Raw genomic sequence first — 24,542 nt, 5'->3', positions numbered from 1 at the left:
TTTTTACTCAGACTCAAAACAGTTTTTGTTAATAGTTGCAAGCTGAGAAGATTTTTTAGAGTCTTCCAACAAAGAATACAGTGCCCTCTTTGAACTGGGGGTGAAAAGCCATTTTTTAGCAATTTAAACGAACTGGGGTAATATTTAAAAGAAAATCTTCACCTTTTCTTCAGAATAAAGAAGCAATAAACACAAAGTTCTTATGTTTAAGTTACCTCCTCTTTAAGCTTCTTGTGTGAAGTTTGTGTGCTCAACCCATACAAGAGTCTTGCATTACAGGAGCACGTTCCTATAACACTCCATATTCAGAATATGGATTGGATACTGCGTGGAGCAGCAGTCAGGTCTAGTGAACAAACACAGAATAGCCCAAAGAGAAGACTTTGGTTTCAGATGAGACACTGCTTTGGGCAATTGCAGCATAAGTCTGGAGTACACTGACTTCAACCCACTGGACTTGCCCTAAAATTACACTGCTGTGACTGAATACAGCGTTATGCCTGACAGGGTGAGGAAAGGGGCATGGGCTTCTCTTTTCTTCAGTACACTGCCTTCTTAAAAGTAACAGAATCGTGGATGTGAGATTCCCACAACTAAAGAAAAGCCAAGCCTGTTGACAGACAACACCTATTAGGTCAGCAGCTACAACCAGAAAAAGTGGACAGCTTCTGGACTGAGAGGTGTTTGAGGTTGGTTTTTTTTTTTATTGCCCCAGAACTTGTGCTACCATCGAAAACAATAAAAAAGGTATCCTTGCCTGAAAAGAAGGCTAATTACCCTTCTCTGTGACACTGTCCATCTACCTTCAGACTTGCTGGAGGGGTAGCTGCAGCTTCGGTGCATTCCCAATAGGGAAAAGCCCAAGGCTTTGCTCCTCACCAGAGCTGGGACGGGACGGGAAGGGAAGGGCTGCTGGGAAAGGAGCAGTAATCCCAAACCGGCTAAATCAGGCCACCTTCCACCACAGCCCAAGGGCTTTCGCCTCCAACATTGAAATGCTAATCTGACTTTGTAAACCCATAAACAAAAACAAAGAGGAAGACACAAGAGGTAAAAAGCCTCCCAGAACTCCATCCCCAAACCCAGTCTCCAGCATTCAGGTTCTGTCTGACAGAGCCTGATTTTACCCACAGGAGTGAGTCCCACAAGCTCTGATATCAAAATTGCTGGCAGGCAGCATCTTTACGGTCAGATGCATTCAAATGGCCACTTCCACCACAAGCTGGAACATCCTTTGTTTCAGAAATCTCCGAATTTTTACTGCAGCAACAGGCCTGACACAGACCTGCTAGCTTTACTTATTGTCCTTTTACAACAGGACACCATCAAATATTAATAATACTAATACCTAACTGGCCTCTGCAGCTGGGCTCCAGCTTGACCTTGCGTGTGCTGTACACACTTTCCCTGCCTTCCCCAAACCCACACTTTTAAGACCTGTGCCTGCCCACTGGCCCGCAAAATAGGAGCAAGCACCTTCCCAGAGACCTCCCTCTGGATGGCTCTGCTGCAGGATGGCTTGGGGGTGTGTAGGAAGGACAACAAAGGTCAGCTTGTGGGGAGAGCAGGTGTGATGGCTTCCCTTGGAAGTGGAGATGCTAAATCTTGGAGGGATCAATAGGGACACACGATCCCAAGGCTCGCTGGCTCTTCCCTCTGCTCTTCCTTCAAACCCTGTCAGCATACCCACATCCGTAGAGAGTCAGCACAGGGGGTCATGTCTCACCAGCGAATACTCCCTGCCAGAGGGAGCACTGAAATCATCTAATTACCCTGAAAGCTGCCCTTTTGTTTCCCATCCTCCCTGTTTTCTTCAGTCTCCTGACCTGTTTTTGAAGGCATTTCGGGCTGCCTGTCATGTGGAAGCCAGATTTTAAAGACAAAGCAGTGGCTCAAGATATTTATCCCTCTGCTGACTCCAAGGGCACTGCTGCTACAACCAATCTTCAGAGGAAAAGAGGACAGATTCAGTAACACGGGCCAGGGGTAAGGGGAAAGCTGTTCTGCACAACACAGCAATTCCTTACTGGGGTAGCTGAAGCCAACCGTGGTTAACTTAGGCCAGAAGGTCCAAGGGCTCTTCTCTGCCAAGTTTAGCTTTGGATGACAGTGAAATGTGCTTAATTTGACAGTTTCATTTTAACATGTATGGGCAAAGTCTAGAAGGAGACAGTGGCAGCAGCAAGGGAAGAGAGTTGGATTATTATAAGGTAGCTTTCCTTTGCCTCAACCCAGTGCTTAGTACTAAAAATGGATACAGAAAAATTACAGATGCTGACTCTTCACCCTAGCAATGAAATGATCAAACACAGAGTGTCTTCAACATGGTAACAATATTCTCACACAGTATAAAAATTAGCCTTTCACTATAAATTTCAAACTGCCACAGCTCTAGCATTACAGAAGCTGAAAGCTTGGGCAGAACACTGGGGCTGGAAAACACAAGGAAACTTTCACGCTTATTACTCTTTTTACATTTTTTTCCAATCTATAATAAAAGTTATGGCACTGATATTACTTCTGTGTCCTCCTCAAACTATAGGAAATACACCCCTGTAAGCATGTGCAACATGCAATTCCTCGAGCAGACACTGCAGCAGAAGAGAGAAATAGGTGGTCAACAAGAAGTTTTAAGTAGTGGAATCCTGCCAAATGCATGGAAACAACCTGGCTTGTCTGGGGCTGTGTGCCAGTGGGGATGGGGAAGAACAATATTTCAAAAAGACAGGAGAACATCTTCTGGTCTCCACTTGACTGTTTCTCCTCAGGAACTGTCAAGTGTATCTCTTCACTAAAACTCAGCGTTTCACCAGGTGATACTAAACCACGGGCTGGTTTACAGCACATGCCTTGGCAGCAACTTCCACAAGCCCAGTGCATTCTCCAGGCCTTTTGGAGATTTGTTGATAGAGCATTGCCAGACACACTGAACACGTACCAGGTGTGCCAAATGCCAACTAAACTGGAAGGGTACCACAGGGTGTCATCTTCTCCTCTCTTGGTAAGGCTCTTGATTAGGCCACTCTGGCAGTTCAGCACTGGATACTTCATGACCACCACACCCTTCTGCTCACAGTCCCCACATTGGGGAAGTTGCCCTCTCCATTTCACACAAGTGCATCCCAGGCACGCAGGCCAGTGAAGGGTTAATTTAATTAGTTCTGTGTGTGCTCAAAGAATTACAGGCAACTTCATTTAATTATTAAGTAGCCAATCAGGTAATCTCTGTATCTGATTAGCACGCTAATGAAATAATGTCTTCCAGTTCAAAGCTGTCATTCCAATCAGGAGACAGCTCTTCAGCTAGAAGGAAAAGCTGGCCAGGTTTCCATGGGCTCAAAGCTTTGGATTTTGAAGAGGGGATGGGAGCAGGGAGCAGAAATCTTCCCACCTTCCCTCTCCTTGTCTCTGCCTCTGCACAGAACAGTGAGGCTCCCCCTTCCAGATGGGCAGGCACATTGGTTCCAGAGAGGGTCCCTGATGCTCCAGGTAAGCATCCTGCATCATCACCACCACCTCTTGTCCCTTCTCTGGTCTCTCCCAGATGCACAGCAAGGCTTCAGTCGACCTGAGTCTGGAGAGCACCAGGCCATTAGGGCATTGCCCAGGCACTGCCAACTGAGAGATCTGCTAAATATATGGGGCATGGCTCTGCTATGGTCCACATGGGAGAAGAGTCACACAGCAAAGCCATTACAGCACTAAGAGGAAGCCAGAAACCCTCCTCCCTCCCCCATGCCATGCTCTGCTCCTGTGTCATATGCAGTTATTTCCAGCCTGGGGAAAAGTGCAAGGCGGCAGCTGTCACACGAGGCAAGGACTTGCCCCTTTTAAACAGGGATTTCAGGACTAAATGACCCATTACAATTAACACAGCTGCAAGAACTGGGACACTTCCACACAGCCCTGAGAGGGGCTTTGGGAGTGGGGGAGGAAAGGAGGAGACAAGCAGAGGGTTAAGACCATACTTCCAAGACCTGGCATGGAGTCTCCTACACCTCTGACTTCTAAGTATTAGCTCAGCTGTCCCCTTCCAACTGCTACTGTTCAGCTTCAGCCCAGCAAGGCAGGGAAGGCAGGATGTGCAGCCCAGCCTAAACCTGACACACCACCTCCTACATTGGCCCCTCACTTGCACAACTGCTCCTGCTCAGATCCAGCTCAAACTCCCTTTCTCCAACAGCAGCACCAGCTACTCCTCTGCACCACGGCTGCTTTTTGCATAGCTGCACACATGCTAACTTTTAATTAGCTAGCCCAGGTTTATCAGAGGAGCTGCAGCAGGATGTGGTTCAGCACAACCAAACCATCCCAGCATCTATCCGAGCAGCCTGGCAGATGTTGCTGTCCAAGCTCCAGCCTGTGCTGCTGCATCTGTACTTCTGTGTGTCCTCACTGCCAGTTTAAATGCTAACTCAGCTCCAGTTGCCACAGCTGCCAGTGTGTCTTCACATTTCTGAGCGCTAGATCTCCTTCCTGACAATGTTTCCACTCTGCCGGTGCATTTCCCAGGAAGAGAGCAGAGCCTCCAGGATGCTCAACACCAAACAGCACAAGTTTTGTTTAAGTCACCAGTCTGAAAACAAATACTGAGAGAATCACAAGAGGAAACAGAAAAATTGCAAGCAGTCCCCAGCCAGCCAGCTGGCTTTCTATGAGAACACTCCAGTGCTGACACTTTCTGTTGACCCTTTTTTTCCTGAGTATATCCCATGAACATGAAACAGCGCTGCTGAGAGAGAAGACACATCTCCCTCTCTTCTCTCTGCTGACTACAGCCATTCCAAATGAAGGAAACTGGTTAGATCAAGAAAGTCAGGCTTGGAGAGCACAATGAAGCATCCACTAATAATCAATCCCTTCACAGCAGCCTTCCTGCCAACTGGCTATGGACTAGGGAATGATTATAAACTGGAGTTGGTACTCCAAGGAAAAACAACACAACATCATATGGCGGTCCATGTTCATCCTTTAATTCTGAAACCAGTCCTGCTCACAAAAAAAAGACAAGTCTTTCCAACTGCCTGTCCCGAAAAAAACTCAGCCCTGAAATTCAAAGCTGGGTTCATCCCAGCTTGTGCTTCACTGGTCACAAAAATAAAACCAGCCAAAAAGTGACAAAACTTCCATGATTAAAGTCAGCAGAAAATTCTAAAAACGCTGAGGAGCTGAATTTATTGCCTCCCAAGATACTATTGTCACCCCTCTCTTTCTGGCATCCTGCTACCCGAGGACGTGCACACAGGAGAACCTGCCAGGGCAGAGCTGCCCCAACACTCATTAACCAGCACACAGATGCAATTTGAGCCCAACTTAAGCACAAGCGACTGAAGTGGCCACCTGGGGACCTGCATTCCTTGACAGCTCTGCTGCCCTGCACATTCCAGCCCCCTCATCCCCCGGCCCTGAAACTGTGTCAGGGAGGCACAGCGTGACCTGATCTCCACCTTTGATAGCACCAAGCCCTGTCCCATCCCCTCTTGCCACCCTCGTTACAGTCAGGCCAGATGCATCACCTTCCCCCACCGAAAAGCACAGAGCAAGGATACTGATACACATCCAGGCATGAGAAGGGACATCCTCTCAGTGCCATGGCTATTTGCAGATCAGCCATCATCCAAAACTTCCCAAAATGAGAAAGTCCGGGCATTGGGCAGGTCAGATGTTTACTACAGAGAGTAGTTTGTTCCACGAAGGGACTCGCAACACCCTCCCAAATTACACACTGCCCTTTACGGGATGCCACAGCAGCTGGAATCAGTTCGCTTCTCACATTCCTTAATAAGCACTTCCATCGGAGAGCAGGGTGGATGCAGGGCATCAGCTGCAGTTAGTCATAACCCAGAGCTGGGCTCCCTTTCCCCATGCTCCCAGCACTATCTGCAGTCTAAGAATATCCAGCACCACCCGCCCTGCTGGGGCAGGGAGAGTCAAGTGGTCCGAGCTCCCAGGCATTACAGGTCTCCCTGTTACAGGAGACTTTCACTCTGCCTCCCCCAAGCAGCAGCCTTCAGCAGGGCCCCTCGATAGCTGGTTGAGATCCTACAGATCATGGAAAGATAATCCATTGCACTACTAATGCACTACTGCAGCTGTCCATGGAGAAAATCCCTTTTCAACCAAAAAAACCCCCTCAAGCCCTTTGATCCTCTCCAACACACAATTATCTTAAGGGCAAAATAGTCTTCAGTGCCTCGGCACCTTGTATTGGGCTGAAAGAAAGGAAACCGAGACTGCTATTCCCTGTTTATTCTACATGGCTGCCCTGTCCGACAAGGCAAGCTGCTCCAGCCTCTTCAGCACAGGCAAACAAATCCTGATGGATAGATATCTGCACTGCTGGGTGACCAGAGCCTCAGGGAAACCTTTCTGGAGGAGATGCTTTTTGGTTTGTTTTGCTTTTAAAGAAAAGCCTGAATTTCTAAGGAAGAGTTTTGTGCTATTTTGCTTTTGTGCAAGACTTTCGGCTACAGTGAAGTTTCAACATGATTTCAACTGCATGTTCAGGACTGACTTTGAAAGGAACAATTTACAGGCTCACCATCCAACTTCAGTTTAAACTTTTTCTAACTAGAATGCTAACTTTAAAAAAAAAAAAAAAAAGAAATATAGCAAGGCTTGATACAGCCCAAAACCCTTTTAAGAGAGGCTGATAAGGGTTCTTCCCCAGGTGCCCTCATGGCTGCATGACCTCTTGTTACCTGTGCAGGCTCACTCCACCTGCTACCCAGGGCTGCACGGCGATAAGCGCTTCTTTCACCAGAAGTGTCAGCTATAAAAAGCCCTTCCCCTCCCCGCTGCCTGTTTCCATTCCTGTGCCATTGCTTCAGTCATGCCGGCACAACCCTTTTGTGGGGCTGTGGAGGGAGCTGGCTGGGGGAACTGCTTCTGGTTAGACATAGCTCACTTGGAAGAAAAAAAGTGTTGCGGTTTTTAATCCGGGTGAGCAGTTTTACTGCCATCCGTGACGGTGGCAGGAGCTGCCACGGGAAGGAGGCTCGAGAATTGATGTCCTCGGTTTCCACCAGACACTGCTCATGAGCCCACACTAACAACACAGGGAAAATGGCCACGTGATGTCAAACTGTCCAGTGAAAAAGAAGATAATATGAAAGAAAAAAAAAGTCCCTTCTCTAATGCCCTAAAATCTTATTGATTTCAGAGGTACAGCACTTCATAAAATGATTTTTAGAAAATCCACCTAAAAATCCCAACAAACCCCTTGTGCGCATTTCTCTGTCAACCAACCATTAGTAAGTTTTGAATTCTGGACTGACTCAACCTAAAGCAACAGGAGTGCTGGAGCCTTGGACACGCTTTCTTAGAGAGAGTGCTCAGCATATTTGGCCCCTGCAATCATCCCAAACATGTTTACATGCCAGTGCACACATGTGGCCTGGAAGCTGTATGGACACCACATAATCTTTGAGGGGAGGATGCAGAAAAGAGGAGAAGCAAAGAGAAGCACTGAGAAATGCCAGATGTGAGGATGGGCAGGGTTGCTATCTTCCATGTTCAGGTTGGGGACCCTTCTGAAACCACTTCTACTTGCAAGTACATTTGTAGTTTGCATTTGAAAATACATTTCACTGTTATAGAGATTCTTAATGCTACTTATTCAGGGGACATGAAGAAACTTATGTGGTGGGCCAATAAGGGTTAGGCCTAAGTGAGGTCTCAAAATAACACAGGAAAGCAAGGAAGGGGTCTTTTTCCTTGCTTATTTTTCAGCATTTAAACCTTCCCAGTAGCACACCAGAAGAGGGAGCCTTTGACTCCTCTCCCATGCTCATCATTTGTTTTATATTAGCAACAATGACAAGCTCTATTAAGAGTCAAGCTCTTTAAGTGAACTCTCACCCTTTACCTCCTAAAACAAACAAAAAAACCCAAGCAAGGAAAAAAAAAAAAGCCTCCAACCACAACTCTCTTTGCCTCGTGTTATGGATATATAAGTATTTTTGCTGCCACACAACTCCCTACATACAGGGCTCACCAGAAAGGAGAATACTAGCTCTGCCTTCCAACCCTTCGGCTGTACAAAGCTCCAGCCCCTTTACATCAGGCTTAGCTGGAAAGAAAGAGCCAGAGAATTAATGGCTTTACCAACGAGGAGGAAAAAGACCCTCCAGAGCTCCTTTTACATCACCAGCCCCAGCAACCAGAACTAAACTAAGGCTAGAGTTTCAAGAGCCACAGTGGATTGACCTGGCAGCTTTGCAGCCATCAAGAGCAGGAGGTCCCGCTCCCACCACGGAACTACAACCCCCGCAAAAACCCAGCCAGGACCCAGGGAGCAGCTGGGATGGTGCCAGGGAAGGGGCAAAGCACAGAGTCAGAAGCGTGGCTGAGGCGAGGGCTTGAAAGGGAGCGAGATATTCTTTCTGGCAGCCAAGATGCTTCTGGCAGCCGGCAGCCCCCAAGAGCAAAGCTTTGGGTTTCACAGCCCCCTCAGCAGCGCATGTGCCCTCCTTCCCACCAGGCTGAACATGCCAGATTGACCACACTGATGTAAAAAATCAACAAAGACAACCCCCTCCACTGCTGAATCAAGGTATATTAACATAGGGAGGAGCTGAACCAGTGTAAGTGCATCTAGGGCGAAGAGCTTGCACTGTTTAAATCAGACCAGTCCCAAAACTGGTGGCCTGGCCCGGGCCAGGGGTCCCTGAGGACCATTATGCCCCTCATGTTTCAAATAATTTGGTATAAACTTTACATATTGCTTTCTCCAGCCAGCCCTCAGCAGTCCTACCCTGGATAAGACCAGCAGCTTTACTTTTTTAGTGGAAAGCCCGTGTTTTAGCTAAGCATTTAGAGGATATAAAGAGTTGGTCAGGAAGTTGAGCCAGCTCTGAAAGGAGTTGCTACATTGGGCTGCAAGACCACCTCTGAGCAAAGACCTTGACTGCCATCAGCACATAGTGTCGAGTTATTCCCCCACCTCTTGTAAAGGCAGTCTATAAAGCCCCCCCAAAAAGCAGAAAAATGAGTGTTCTGGCAGTAAGCGAACTGCACTAGCACCACTTTTCCCCATCAGCTGTTTTCTGTTCCTCACACAAAAGGCTGCAAACCCCTCCTAATTGCAGGAGCCTTCCACCTAACAGACCCTGCTCTCGAGGCCCTCCTCCCCAGGAACTGGGGGAGAACTGGGGCACAATAGGAAGGAGACCGGCTAAAGGGAATAGATCTGTTAAATTAACGCATTTTCTGTCAACCAAATCAGCTGCCCCTAGTGCTATTGTTGGTGAAACAATGGAGACCCCAGGAATGGGCACCCATTAAAAGGAACAAGCCTGCTGAAAGGATACACTCTGAGGCACAGCCTTGTGTGTTTAACAGGATTCTCTACTGTAAGGAAGGAGGAATCACTAGGCTGCATTGTTCCCACCACCACAGCAGATGCTGTTGCTTCTGGTAACGAGGAGGGGGGAAAAAATTAAAAAAAAAAAAAAAATCATACCTACCTACGATAAGGTTTACATGATAAACTTTTAATCCGGGAATTTTAACTCTTTGGCTGTTGTCATTTCTACCTATAGCCCTTTTCTTGAGGAGATTTTTGCCTGAAAGAAGTCTATGAAAGCATCGATTGCCATTACAAAAGTTAATTCTTCACCCTTCATGCAGGCACTTAACAGATGCCAGGGGCAGAATGGCACAGCTCTGCCGGCATTATGCGCGGGAGAGAAAGACCGCAGTTAAGCAGGTCTACACATAAAGCTGCAACACTTTAAAAGGTGTTACTTCTAGCTAGTTCGGTTACAGCAAATTCCTAAAGTAACAAACTCCTGAGTCCTAATTAAGATGCGCTATGCAGAAGTTTAAATCGTCTGATTGAATTGGCACAGGTTTGTGGTCTTCTTAAACAAAGCAAACTGAGAAGTCATATTTAAGCTCCTACACAAAATATTATTTTTTTCCTAGTGGGGAAAGACTTGCACATGATTATCTTAAATCGGTTTCTAAACACATTCAGATTAAACGGTTAAACTTGTGGGTGCACAAACATTTCAGTTAACACCAGGCATGAATTTCAGTGTCAGATGTGCTAGCAGAAGAACTGCTCATACTAACATCACAAAATCTGTAACATCAACCCCCATGTGCTCCATCCAAATCCCTGAAATTCTTATCGTATTCCTCTTTCTCTTCTGCCTTCGACTGCTACAGTCTTACCCCAACTCCCCTGTCACCTAACTCAGATCCATTCAAAATGTTGCTGTCAAAATAACCTTCCTTATCCATTGTTCAGACACCCCTCGGCTTCGTGCAGTCACTTCTTGTTTCTTTTCATAGGCTTAAGATAACGTTTTAACTCGTAAATCAGCCTCCTGAACTACCTATTCCTTTTTTTTTCCCCTTTGCACCCAATTACACTAGAGTATCATTATGTAAAATGTAAACACTTGTTTAAAAGTTTAAGATCTACAGTTGGGAAAGATGTGACTTGCATTTGAAATGGAAACTGATACAATGCTTCCCAATTTGCAGACCACTTGAAACAACAGCTCCGAGAAGTATCTCTCTGCCTCACCCCTCCATTAATCTCAATGAACTCTAGAGCCCAACACTGACATGTAGAGTGTTAATGATTCTATTATGAACAGAATAACTAAGGCAGCAAAAGTGAAGACCAGGCAAGTAAGAACTGGTGCTGGAACAGACATGGAGAGCGGGACGGGGCACCGAAGCAACTAAAACAAACAGTGGATGGGACAGGTAGAAAGAACAATAAAAACAGTGTTAACTCCCCTGATTTCATTGTTTTTTAAGCTTGATTTTCAAACAACAAACACCCAGCTCACAGCCTCTACTCTGATGAAGCTGATGCTGCCCAGGGGAAGCAGAGCCATTACAGAGTGACTGTGGTATAAAAGCCAAATTCACACAGCGGTCCATAAACAGGTCTCTCCACACAACGGGACCAACACTTTTTTTTCAGTATGTTTGAATTCCATTAATTTTTTCCAACCCTGTCTACTCTCTGTAAAGCACCTCTCCCTGCACTGCCAATTACTGTACCTTTCCTCAACTTGTTTTTCCTAAAGCAAGGTGCATCACATGAGAGTGAAGTTTTAACGAGCAGATCTATTGTTCACTGTTCTTTCAGACAGTCACTATCCACTCCCTTCCATTTTAATGTTGACTACCATCAACAGGAAAATGGCAAGAGGGTTGGACATCCCAATGCCTGAACTATTCTACTGAAAAAGCATTTAAACAACTCAGAATTACCCCACAGGAGCAGAGCTGACCTACATGAATTCACCAACATTTTCATCAGCTTGCACCACCTACTTGTCGCATTGATCTTAATTAGATTCTAAATTCCTCTGATCAGAAACTACCTGACCATCTCAACTATCACAGAACAGGATGAGGCACCAACAGACATTACACATGGGTACTGTACCACACTGTCTGTGCAACTAACCCCATACAAACCACTGACAGAACAGGAAGGTTGTGCCATTTTGGTGTCACAGATCACATGGGACACACCCGAAGGGCAGAGCAAGGGGATCCACTAAGAATTTTTGGCAGGACCTAACATGACAGGACAGTGGAGGTCAAAGCATATTTGGCCATCCTGTCCTCACTAGGAAACATTTTTTCAAAGTATTAAAATTCTAACACTCTATTTAACACACCGATTTTTTTTTCTTTTAAAGCTGTATCTGGTTTGCACAGATAGAAGAAACCCTGTTCTTTGCTCTCTCCTTCTCCACCTCTCTCTCTCCGCACTCTTCCTCCTCCTGGGGGACCCGAGGGAGCAGTTTTTAACAGCCACATAATATTCCTGACAGAAAGAGCCTGTTCAAGAACCGACATGGCAGATACCGCACTACAGGAGGAAAAAGGTGGGCAAGAGCAGCAGTGCCCTGCCTGTGGGTGGGAGGAATGTACCTAAAGGCAGAGCCAGAGCCCAAAGTGCCAGGAAGGGGCAAGAGGCAAGGAAAAGCATCTTAAAGCCATAGTGAAGTTAACAGCAGAGGCAATTTGCCCAAAGGCGCTTTTAAAAACCACAGGAAAAGATTTATGTTTTCCCTGTGTAATGTGGCTTTTCCCCCTTTTCCAAATAAACTAAGTTAACAACAATGTTTTGACTATTTTCAAGCACGTTCTGGAAAGTCACCTCCCCTCGACCTACCCAGACAGAAGTTCCTGAGAGCACATGCCAAAGAGCTGGGTGGCCACACCACACTGGCTCCTGTCCAGTGTTTTCAAGTTGTGCTGAAATACAGTTGAAAACGTTAAATATTCCCCTAATATTTTTGATACAAACAATCCCTACAGCTGTCGGGAGGATATTTCAGTTGCAGAGGGGAGGGCACGTGGCCAGGAGACACTTTGTCACGAGAGGTGTCCCATATTAGAGTCCGGTCTTGAAGAGGGAAACAAATCATTCCCTATCATCGCCTGCACTAACTTGACTGTGGAAAGCGTCCTTTCTGTCCATCAAGGCAATGACTACTGAAAAAATGACATAACCCACACAGCCTCACCTTCTCCCACTGGAGTGCTGTTAGAGCAGATAAGGACAAACGCATTTGACACAGAATGTTTTTGATGCAGGGAGGTTGGATCAGATGACCTGCTGTGGTCCCTCGCAACCTTACCCATTTTGTTATTATTTGATTTTACAAACCACCCAGAAATGCACCGCAGCAACCAAGCCAACACAACTAAAACCCCACTTCTGAAGTGGCATGAAAGTTCTGTACAGCAGATGGCTGACAAGGCAGCCATTTAAAAGGGGAGGAGGGGAAAAAAAAAAAAATCTCACCCCAGAAGGCAGAAGTGCTCTCTGGCATCCTCACATCCATGTAAAAACACGGCATGAAGCCGAACATGTCCCGAAGCACCCGCTCCTGTCCCACTGAACTTTTGACCTGCTGTCGGTAGCTGAACCCCTCCTGAGCCCATCACCGGGTGATGCTGCAGCAGAAATTTGAAAAGAGGAGCCCTGCGCCTCGTCAGGCGCCTGCATCTGCCAGAGCCAGCATGAGGGCCAGCTGTGCCCACCCCCTCCCGAACAATGCCCAGGGTCCGGCCTGATGGATGCGCTGCTTTCTTTTTGGACACCCCTTCCCTGTAGTCTGTGGCTACGCACTGGTCCAGCAAAAAGAAAAAAACAAAACATCTGCTTCCCAGGTTTCTGCCATCCAGCTGCGGACGGCAGCCCTGCATCTGGAAGCTTCACTTTCTTCTGCGCCAATAAGTAGAGGGTGAAGGGTTTGAATTTGGAAAGGGAGGGGGAAAAAAAGAAAAAGAGCTCCATGCTGCCTCCCTGTACTACCAAAGACCCCAAACTTCTCAAATACCATCAGCAAATCTGCTCAGCATGGGAGGGATGGGTCCAGATGGCCTATCATTACAGAGCCTTCCAGCTAGCTATGGACAGACCCACCAGAAGAAAAAAAAAGAGGGGGGTGGGGAAAGGAGAAAAAAATAGCTACACCTTTAAACAAACAAACAAACAAACCCAAAACAACGGAACACCATATTAGAACAGAAACATATCGGAAGATCAGTTTCTTTCTGGTTTGGGGACTGCAGAGACTGTAGCAGGGTAACCTTAACCTCACCTGCCTGCTGAAATCAGAGGGAGGGTGAGATCAGAGGATATTTGTTTTAATCAGAATTAAGGCTTGTTTAAAACTTTTGCTTTTTATAATGATGTTGTAAGAGTTTAGCACCAAACTCCCCACTGGAGATGCACTGGTATCAGAAAAATGGAAAAAAAAGCCACCAACCAGGATTTAAGTTCAGAGGAGCTCAGACCTAGGAAGAAGAGAATATCCTCCAAGAAGAGCCAGCTGCATCCAGAGTGAGGCCATCCCTCAGAGATACTGGGCAGAGTTGGACAAACTTCAGCTGTGAAGCTGGAGGACTTTGAGCATAACCATCCTCCAGCTGAAACCCTCTGAGCCCAAGATCTCCATTTCTCCTTCCACGTACACAGATTCACTCAGAGCACCTGTTTTATTCTGCATCCCAATGGACTGAGGCAGTCACCCCTGGGTTACCCACGAGGGGCAGTAACTTTTGAGGGAAGAGGCACTCACTCAAACTGCTGGTGTTCAGCCACAAGCACACCTCCCCACAATAACCAAAGCTACAGCAAGAAAATATCATTTGCAGATGAGCACAGTTTCAATTTCTGATGGCTGGCTAGTGTTTTATTTCCCCTGAATATGCGCCTCGAGTCTCCCCAAGCCCCTAGAAAAACAGCCACCTTCATTTTATTCAGACACCCCTGAAACTCAAAGCACACCTCAGATGGAGCAGTGAGACAGCCAGAAGGGGCACTGGCATTGTTAAGACCAAAACCGTGGGAGAAACCTTCTTTATGCAGCCAAATAAAAAAAAATATCAGAGCAGCACTCTTAGAAAAAGTGTAAGTTCCATCGCTGGCCACTGGCTTCACACTGTGAACTGTCTGAGCAAGCTCTTTGTGCAAATCCGTTCCCAGATAGCCCTGAAACCAGTGATGAGACTGGAACAACTACACCAGGCAAGACGTAACAAGATGGTGAGCTTCAAGGAACAGCAACTTTTGAAACTGCTTGTGCTGGCTGCTCACACTGTGCCGGGGAAGGAGATTTACTCCACGTGCCTGAAGATGCAGAGTTCTGACAGCCGCATCCGTCCTCTCGCAGCATCCCGATTTTAACCGCAATTTCCACCGTCCCTCGGACAAACGCCATTCTTTAAAACCCGTTTCTGCCAAGCGCTGCAGGCCATCCACGCGCAAGGAGTTTTTAGGCGACGTTTTCGGTGTGCTGCTTCTGCTCTGCAACACCCCCGGCACCAACCCGCTCGCACTCCTCCTCCTCCTCCTCCCGGGCATCTCCCCAAAAAAAGCAAGTTAATTTGTTCCGAGTGATGATGTTAACTCCCCCAGCCTAAGCGTGCTCCGGGAACCAAAGGGGAGCCCACATTTACTTCATTTGTGAAGCAAGCCAGATGCTAATTGCCTCCAAAGGTGAAAGGCTAGTGCCTTGGCCCTTTTATCATTGTAAATTCAGGTTCCTTCAAGACTTTGCGCTGCTGGGCCCGGAGAGCCTCCCCCTTTAATGGTTTGGCATCAATAGGAGGGGGAGGGGAGTTCCCTTTCGCAAGAAGTTGCATCATTGAGAGACCTTATCCCCTTTCAAGATTTCGTACCGCATAAGGGATTCCCCCTCTTCAGAAATTCACATCCTGCTCGAGGAGTTTTGCTCTTTAGGGCTTCGCGCATCCCATAGAACTTTTAAGCATCTTTGGAATTTGCATTCACGGGGCAATTACTGTCTTTAAAAAACACACGCCACCACGTTATTCACCCGGTTTATTGCCAACGCGCTGGCAAGAATAGCTTTTCACAGCAAGCACAAAAGATTTCCTACCAGGACACACTTTGCTTGTAACATTTGTGGCCAGCGCACAAAATATTTACGGGACGCTAACTGCGCGCATACGAAAATAAGAATCAAAATAAAATAAACAAATAATAAAAAAACCTCCGACCCACACAGGAAAGTTACAGAGGAAAACGGGTGAGAAGGGTACGAAAGCCGAGCGCGTTCCCTCCGTGGGGGACAGGGGCGGTGGTGAAGGCACCGCCGCTTCCCCGGAGGCTCCGCGGAGCCGCACAATGAGCGGAGCCCCGCGGAGCCCTCCGGCCTCGCCGGGATGCGGGAGAAAGGCTCGGCGCGACCCTCCGCGCCCCCCACCCCGCGCCGGCACCGGCCAGGTGGGGACCGACACCCTCCCCTTCCCTCCAACAAAAGGGGCCGACTCGTGCACGGGCGGAGCGGCGCTGGGGAATCCCCCCAACAGCAGCCGCCAGTACCCCCGGGAGAGGTGGGGGGTCACCGGGCCGGGCCCGCCCCTCGCCGCCACCATTTTGGGCACGGGGGACCCGTGGCCGGCTCCGTCCCCCCGCCACCTTTGTGTGCGGACACCGGCCCGGCCGAACAATGCGGCCCGGCCCCGCTCCGCCCGCGGCCGCCCCCGCCGTGCGCCCCGCAGCCCCCGGACCCGGAGGGCTCCTGCCCCGGGACGGCCGCGCCGAAAGTTTGCGGGCGCTCCCGGGAGCGACGGGGAAGTTGCCGGGTCCGCCGTGAGCGGAGCGGAGACCCCCGCGCTGCACCGCGCCGGGACCCAGCGGCTCGCCCGGGCCACGGGAGCGCCCCCCGCCCCACGGCCGGGACCGGGGAGCGGCGTGCGGGACCCGCCGGGCGGCGGGGGCGCGGACACGGCGGGACGGGGAGCGGCGCCCGCGGGGGGCTCTCACCTCGATCTCGAAGTCGGGCAGGCGGAAGGCGGTGCGGAAGAGCGAGCAAAAGTGCGCGATGGCCGGGACTTCCCACCAGGAGCGGAGCTCGTCCAGCGCCACCGCCGCCGCCTCGGGGCCGCCGGTGCCGGCTAAGCTGCCGCCGCCGCCGCCGCCGCCGCCGCCGCAGCCGCCGTCCTCCTCCGGGCACATCTCCCGCGGCCGCCGTCCAGCCCGCTCGGTCGCTGCCTCCCCTCACTCCGCGGGCGGCTGCGTGTGCTGGTGCCGCCGCTCGGCGCTGCGGCTCCGCCCGCCCCCCGGCGCCACACGCCGCTCAGCGGCCGCCCCCCGGCGGCCCCGCGCTGCCCCCTCGCTGCCGCCCGCGCACGGGGCGGCTCAGGGCCGGCGGGGGCGCTGCTGCTGCCGCCGCTGCTGCCGCCGCCGCTGCCGCTGCCCTCCCCTATCGCGGGCAGCCGCCACGGCCGCGCGGGCCCATCATCATCATCCCGCTGCTCCTCATGCTCCCCGCGCCCCGCGGAGGAGCCGCCGGGAACAGATGGGCGCGGGGGGGCCCGGGGAGCGCGAGGGGAGGGGCGGGGTCTCGCGTGCGGGATGGGCGTGGCTGTGGGCGGAAGGGCCAATAGGGAGACGGGCTGGGCCGGTGGGCGGGGCGCGGCGGGCCCTGCGGGGCGGGGCGCGGGGAGGGGACAAAAGGCGCGAGGGCGGGGCGCGCGGGGCGGCGCGCGGCCCTGCACGAGGAGAGGGCGGGGCCCCGAGTTCACCACAACAACAGGCCCCCGGCTCCCGGCCGACCACGCCCACTGGGGGCGGGGCCAGCGCGGGGTAGGCGGGGCCGCCGGCCGCTGTGGCACCGCGCGCCTTAGGTTTCTGGTCCCGGTCCCGATCCCGATCCCTTGGTCGGTCACCAGGAATGCCGCGGAGCTGCTGGGACTGGGTCCCAGCTGCAGCAAAGCGGGGTTTCTGCTCTCACGTTGTTCTGCCGCCCAGGCGGCGCTTCTCGCGCTCCGCACGCGGCCGCCACGCGGGAGCCGGACACGCGCCCCCGCCCTGAGGCGGTTCGGTGCCTCAGCCCTGCGCCCAGGGCCGCCGCTCGTCCTGGCCCCGAGCTGGAGCGAGCTGCGCTGCCCTGTTTTGAACTGTACTGTGGAAACGTATTCAGCAGCAGATACGTATTAATTACCTTCGTGTGGGATGTCCCTCACGGAGCTTCAGCGAACACACCGAGCCGCGCTGACTTTGCAGCCTCTCGCTGTGTCACCTCACAACCTCACAGTCTGCTGCCACAGTCCAGTTCAAAACAGATACAAAGGATCATTGTACACAGCTGCCTCAGCTTAGGGTCCTACCTCTAGTGAAACCACTGTAAAACTGGTGTTTAAACACAGTTTAGGACCTCCCTCCCTCATAATTTTTATACCATTCAGACTTTTTTTGGCACTTCCCTTTCATTCATTCAGTTAACATTCTCATTTTTAGCCTCTCCCCTTCACACCTTACACTTCCACGCCGTTTCCAGTGCCATCTCCAGCCAGCCAAGGGCGTGGGGCTGCTGCTTGTGTGAATGTGCAGCCGCCTTGTTGCGCTGTGCCATCGGCCACAGCCTAACAGCCCGACCAGGGAGAACTGGCTGAGGGCAGGAACAGCTAGTTTAGAGAAGAAACAAGTCAAGAGACAGCAGTGTGGCTCGGTAAGAATGAGCAAGCTCCAATTTCATTGCCGTTTTTAATTTTGCGGGATCAAGGGATACCCGGTGAAATTGGAAGGAAGCGAATTTAAAATGGTGCAAGGAAATGTTTGTACCGTGTGTAATTAACACATGGCATTGGTTACCATGAGGTTTCATTGAGGCCAGGAGATTAGCAGGATTCAGAAAAGGATTAGACATTTATATGGATACCAAGAACATTCGTGGTCACATTAGACAGGATATAAATAAATTTTAGAAGGGATATAAACTATCAGGCTTCAAGGCACAACATAAACATGAACTGATGGTGGGGGATTAGGGAGAAACTTCCCTTGTGGGCAGGTTATTCTATAATTGTCCACTACGGGGTTTCTTGCACCTTTCTTTGAAGTACCAGAGAGTAGCAACTGTTGAAGTGAGAAGACTGGATTAGGAGGGCCAGTGGGCTGATCTGGTATGGCAACTGCTGTGCTCTACAGAGGGCTGTGAGGGTCGCTTGAGAAATGGAGTAGCAAAAAGGATAAGATACAAGAGGTAGCATCAGGCCCCCTATATCATTCTTCACACACAGACTTTGCTTTCCTTTGCTGTAGATTTCACACACACAGCACGGATTTCCTAGGCCTTCCCCACCAAGGTTTTTGCCAAAATGTTCGCTATTTTTCTAAGCATAGTCTTTGCTTCTGTTTTCCCCAAAACCTTTTGACTTAGTTAAATTATTGCTTGCGGAAGACCAATATGTTACACTGAAACCCTCTGATTCAAGGCACAGTGACTGCAAGACTTGATCTTGAGCAAGGCAATATCTGATCTCTTGTGTGTTGTGTCTTCTGGCACTGGATTGAACCAGCTCCAGCAGGGTGACTGCCGAGAGGAGAGGGCAAGCTAACTCACAGCACTTTGTCAACATACAGGATCACTATAAAACACCAACAGTTCTGCCTGAGAAATCTCAGGGTGACAAGTCCTCAGACACAGCTTCTTTTGGGGCAGTTACAGAACTCTACAGTATTACCTTATGCCCAGTTTTTCCATGGAGCAAACTTTTTGTCCTCTGGCCATGTAAGGGGAGTTTATGTTGCATTTCTGTCTTGCTCTATGCTGACATTCCTCCCTGAATTCCTGTAATGTCCAGCTGTGGCTTATCTTACTGATGCATCTTTGCTTGTTCTTGACACCAGGTCAAATAGCTTTGTAGTATTCCCACTCTCTATCCCACTAAGTATTTTGTGGACTTTAATGAAGACTCCTAATCTCTCTTTTTGTCAGAGGAGCTATGGTACCAATTTTGCCTAACTTTTTTTTTTAAATTAATTTGGCTCCCTCTATCGTCCCCATTATTTCTGTTGGAGTGTGTTTTATATTGTTCTTTTTATGCAAGGATGCTGAGGGCTGCCCACAATCGCTTAAGGTTGCTTCACTTTGCTCTAGATTCTTGCACTGCTCTTAAATCACTTCTTTAGATTTATTACTCCAGCACAAAAATCTCTTCTCTCCTGCTGCTGTTCAACAGTAGGCAAAGACTTGGTGAATACAATATGGCATTTCCTCTTCTTTGATCCATGTGCTTCTTTCCTTCCAAGCTACCTTTGGTTATGAGTTTCCTGTTCATAACTAACAAAACCAAAGCCTGCTCTGACCAGTGTCCTTTCCCAGTATACTATATTCTTCATCTTTTTTGGATGGGTCATCTTTTTTTTTTCTAGGCTGTTGGTAATACTTCCCCTACCACTGATTTTTCAGTTCAATTACCAAACCTGGCTGCTCGCTGCCCTCCATACTTACACTCCTCCCTTACTTTCTGCACTTTTTCTCTTCCTTTCTTCCCAAACTGGCTGAGGATTGAGTCCTTCTACCATGTAGAGTCACACTGAGAAAGAACTCTGATTGTCCTGATGGACCAAATCAAAGCCTCTTGTTTTTGTTGTTTCGGGTAATCTCTGGGTTTCTGAGGTCATTTTCTTGAGAAAAAAAAAAAAAGCCAAATTCAAAATGCCAGATGCAAATAAAAAGGTTGTAGAGATGTAGGGACTGCATGTCTCCACTCCTGTATGACAAATCATTTCATCTAGGAACAGAAGGAAGGGGGAATGCTTTCCACTTTCTCCAGAGAGACCCGCCACCTGTGCCTGATTTAAAGCTTAAATGTAATATTAGGTTAATGACAGGTAGATCTCTTGTAGCCATGTCTGAAAGAGGATGGATTACTGACAGGTACAGGTCAGTTCCTCAGTTTCTCACCAGCTGAATTGATGTTATCATTAATAAGGATCTTTAAAAATTTCTTAGCTTCCTCATGTTTCCACATCATGGCTTTAAGCTAAAGTCTGACTGACTAGGTTTCTGTAAACTGGGTACAGGAGATCTTCAATCTTCCCTCATAAGGACTCAAAAGCACTTGCAGAAGTGCTTTTGAATAAACCTCAGATTCTGTTCTCACTGGCACCACATTCTCAGGAGGACGGAGCTTTGGGAGGTTCAAGTTTCCCTAATTCAGGGAAAATGATTTAAGAATAGCTTAACCCCAACTTTCTTCAAAACAGAACCTTTGCATTTCTCTGTGTGAGTTGCTTCATCTCCCTGCTGTAGCATGTCTGAATTTTATTGCTCCCCTTTTTGTGTTGACCTCCCTCAATAATCTAGCACCAACAAACCTCACTGCCTTTGCTTCTTTCTGCTTTCTGATTATGAAGTAGAAGACAGGTGTGATTTAGCCTCCTACTTTCACCCCAGGCCACTTCTACCTTCTAGGATTCTTCATATTTTGATCCATCTTCAAGTTCCTTGTTCCCTGTTCAAGGCCTCCTGGGAAAAGAGATGCTGTAGTTTACATATCACAGTTGAAAAGCCTTCCTGAACAGAGCAAAGATTGGAGTCAAATACTTGGTGTTGGGCGTCTGGCTTTAATCCCTTGATCTGCTTTTCCGACTCAGACAACAAATCAAGGAAACTGAGGCACATACAGTGAAAACAGGGGCACAGATTTTTCTGGGTAGTGGTGGGACTGGGGTCGTGGAGGCAGCCAGAGGGGTCACAGAAGAGGTGTGGCAGCAGGTGAGAAACTTTGCTTACTGTAACTAAACCAGGAGAGTCGAGAGAAGAAAGCCATGTTGCATTTTGACAACTCTTTATTTTGTGCCACTAGTTATGATTTTACTGGTAGGGAAAGCAGTGGCACACAAGGGGCTGAAATAAGAGGCATGAAAGCCAATAGGAGTGGTTGAAGGACAACAAAATACATCTGAAACAGAGGACATTGGTGTAGCCAAGAGGCTGTGTAGGATGAGAGAGACACAAGGGAAGCAGGGGATGAGAGAAACTGGTAAATACTGTGAGAGGTGGGAAGTAAATACATCTCCTTTCTGATTAGCAGGGAGTAAGGAAGAGTTTGTAGTGACAAACACTTGCAGAGTAGAAGGAGCAGGAATGCTGTGAGGAGTAGAGAGAACGAGCTGTGAGCAGCTGAGAGAGAGAGTAAAGTCATGGAGGAAGAAGCTGAATGCAGAAAGATGAAGAAATGCCCAGTGAAGGCAAGGTCAAACAGGAGGCTCTGCTGGTGAGTGGGATGATGCAGGGTTGAATAAGAAGGTGAGATGAGGAAGGTAGAAAATATGGGATCTAAGCAGCCTAACAAAGTGAGAAGTTAAGTTATCAAGAGGAAAGATGCCATCAATGAAAAGGAGAGCCAATTGTTAAGGTAGAAAACGAATGGAGTGCACAGGCAGCTGGTAATTGGGGACACGAGAGAGCACAGGGTCTGCCTGGGCAGTGTGAGAAAGCGTGGGAGGCAGGAGTTGGAAACTGAAGGAGAACAAGAGAAAACTGGCATTCCCACTTATTTTTTTTGCCACTGTGATGCAATGAACCAGCTTGCACAGGTGCGTTGCTGAAGTTGGATATACGGTGTCAGTACAGCTACATTTAAACTTTAGCTAACGCAAGCAGGGCTTCAGATTTAGCTAAGACATGAAGACTTCTCTTTAGCTTTGAGTTAGCAGAAGGTTTTTCACGATTTCTGCAGCCTGCTTGAGGCTCATCTGCTGAAGAGCCTGTTGCTTGGTCAGAATATATTCTCCAGCTCTTCATGTGCAGACCCAGCTGCTATGCCTTGGAGGGTGCAATTGCAAAAGTGCCACGCAGTATTTGTTTTGTCTCCTGGATGCACACATTTAATTTGCTTAACGTACAAGACAATGTGAAAGCAGTCACTCCCAAGAACCTGGCCTAGCAGCCGAAAAACTGACTGATGCTCTTTGTAACAACCCAGATATTTACTTCACAACACTATTTGCAGCTGAGCAAACCATTGGAAAGTAGAAGCGATTTCACATTACTGAAGTGTAGCCACGCTTTCTGTGAAGCATAACAGCAGTTACACACATCACCATTGGTTTAGGCAGAAAATCAGCAGCATTGTGCCTTTTTAGCTTGCATTCACTCTCTTAGTCACAAAGCATCTACCTACTGGGAATTTGGCTGGCACTGATGTGGCAAAGCACCCTCCATCATGGCTCCTCTCCTGTGTGCTTTACTGAACTACATATCAAACCAACAGATCTAAGCCTTAGATCTCAACGGATTTTCTGCCCCTAATCCATTGGGGCTGAAAACCACAGGTTGTAACTTGATGTTTTATCCCCTAGAGAGCAATCAACAGGCGAACAATAATTTGTGGCAACGGATTTGAAGCCAGGGAATCTGGATCTTTCCAAGTCTTCCCCAAAGAGTAGCACTGAGAGGGGCCCACCGCGTACGGGTTTGTTTGTGGTCAGCCATGCTCACAGCTGCTGCTGAGCACCGGCCTGTACATCTGGCAGAGAGACAAGTCAGACAGGGACTGGCTTGAATGGCTACAAAACAAGATGGGGAGCTAGTGATCTGCCCCAGAAACCTCGGCGAGAAGCAGAGCGAAGAGACACACAAACCCCAGTGCTTTTATGTCTTTCCAGGTCTGTTGTCTCTACTTCTGCTACCCACAGCTATTCCACAGGCAGCAGTGCTACGGCATAAACAAAGAGATACTTTAATTGTTTCCAGACCAGCGGTTAGCAACGGTGCTGATACGTGTACCATGTGCCCCGGTACTGGTTCCTGTAGGCTGCCTCTGAACACCCAGGGAGAGGCTCATTGGGATTCACCACCCCAGCCTAAGCTTATTTGGCTCAGGTGCAGCGTGCTGGGGAGGTAAGGCACTCACAGGCAAAGAGAGCAGCCCCAGATGAAATGCAGAGGATGCTCCACAGCAGGGCAGTGCTCCATGCAGAGAGGAGCTCCTCATCAGTCACTCCAGGAGAGAAAAACTGTATTCCTTGAGGGGAATTAAAAGACCATTTTGCTTACAAGCCATAATGATTCAGTTCTCTGTTCAACACCTTCTTAGATGGGGATTAGAGATATCAAAGCAGAGCTGGCAGTGCAGCTGAAACTTTCTTTGTTGTAACCAGCCTTCTGTAGCCTGGACCTAAAGACATGAGGGAAAGCTTGATTTCTCATCTAAAGCTGCTGATCTCACACGCTCCGAGAAGTGCTGAGTACCTATTGCACGGAGCAAGACGGTTCCTGTTCAGCACTGGTGCCAAAGCTGTGCTCCCAACGGAGGTTTCTGGGCTGGATTCAGGGTTGACGTAAACCACTAAGCCCATCCAAATTAAAAAATGGGATGGCTGTGTGCATACCAATTCCCGCAGCTGTGGAGGGGCTGGAAAGGCAAAACCCGTGGTGGTTTAGTCTAAGGCAGACCTTCCCAACACTTCATTTGACACCCACCTGTTAGTTGCTTTTCCTGCTATGCTGCTTCTGTGGTGAGTGCAACTCCCCAGCGCTAACTTGTGACCTCACCACCATCCATTTCCAGCCTCACCGATACCTCCACTTATTGCTGCTACATTTGGCTAGGGAGATATTCAAATCCCACTCCTTCCATAGCAGTCAGCAGAAATTAAAAGTAATTTATTTCTAAGTCTTGCTAAGAATGGGATACGAGGTTACACTGATGCATGACTCTAGAAATTAGGCAGAGCCTCACGGAGGGCTGAGCAGCCATCCAAACATTAGCAGAACTGAGTCGTGGTTCCAGCTCTTTCCCTGAATTGCTCTGTGCCTTTGAGTAAATCAATTTATATACTTTTTCCTCATCTATAAAATGCGAACGGTCGTATTTAGATACCTCAGGGAAGTTGTGAGGCTTAATTAGTTAATGTTAGTGCCTTGTCAGTTCTCATTACCATGGTATCTCCATGTTTATTGCTTTGAAATTGTAAAATGCTACTTACATGCTAAACATTATTATTTAGATGAAGTGGAACAACTTAATCCAGTTTCTCTGTAAGTACCAAAGGCAGGGAGTCGACATTCCTGGTATTGGCATTGGTATGAGGTCTGCCCTACTTGTAGAAAAGTCCCCCTGACATATAACAAAACTGATTTATTTCCAGATTCCTAATGTAGCTGTTCTTGAAACAGTTAAACTGAATTTTTACCGGTTTCCCTTTTTTAGTATGTATAATTAAATTCACTCAGGACAAACACAATTTAAACTGTTTAGACACAAGGTTCATTCCAGTGCAAGGT

The 24,542-nt window shown here is 48.5% G+C and overlaps 2 protein-coding genes across 6 annotated transcripts in view; one reads left to right on the top strand and one right to left on the bottom strand.

Moving 5' to 3' along the window:
- LOC127469952 (chromatin remodeling regulator CECR2) overlaps nucleotides 1–16,566 on the bottom strand; it is a 94,454-nt gene extending 77,888 nt beyond the window's left edge. The window contains exon 1 of the mRNA XM_051784895.1: nucleotides 16,286–16,566. Within this exon, the coding sequence (XP_051640855.1) occupies nucleotides 16,286–16,477 (192 nt within the window). The 5' untranslated portion in view covers nucleotides 16,478–16,566. The remainder of the gene's footprint in view (nucleotides 1–16,285) is intronic.
- A 604-nt stretch (nucleotides 16,567–17,170) lies between these two features.
- ADA2 (adenosine deaminase 2) overlaps nucleotides 17,171–24,542 on the top strand; it is a 51,795-nt gene continuing 44,423 nt past the window's right edge. For 2 of the 5 annotated variants that reach the window (XM_051784961.1, XM_051784959.1), the window contains exons 1-3: nucleotides 17,171–17,972; nucleotides 21,346–21,528; nucleotides 22,922–23,916. The gene's annotated coding sequence lies outside the window, so the exon portion shown is untranslated. Of the gene's footprint in view, nucleotides 17,973–21,345; nucleotides 21,529–22,615; nucleotides 23,917–24,542 lie in introns of all 5 variants that reach the window. The other 3 variants (XM_051784964.1, XM_051784962.1, XM_051784960.1) reach the window with 2 other exon arrangements.

Source organism: Manacus candei, unplaced genomic scaffold (genome assembly GCF_025592945.1).
Source record: "Manacus candei isolate 608988 ecotype Guabito, Panama unplaced genomic scaffold, ASM2559294v1 h1tg000018l, whole genome shotgun sequence".
NCBI lineage: Eukaryota > Metazoa > Chordata > Aves > Passeriformes > Pipridae > Manacus > Manacus candei.
Note: the sequence above shows the minus strand (reverse complement) of the source record. Positions and strands in the feature narration are given on the sequence as shown.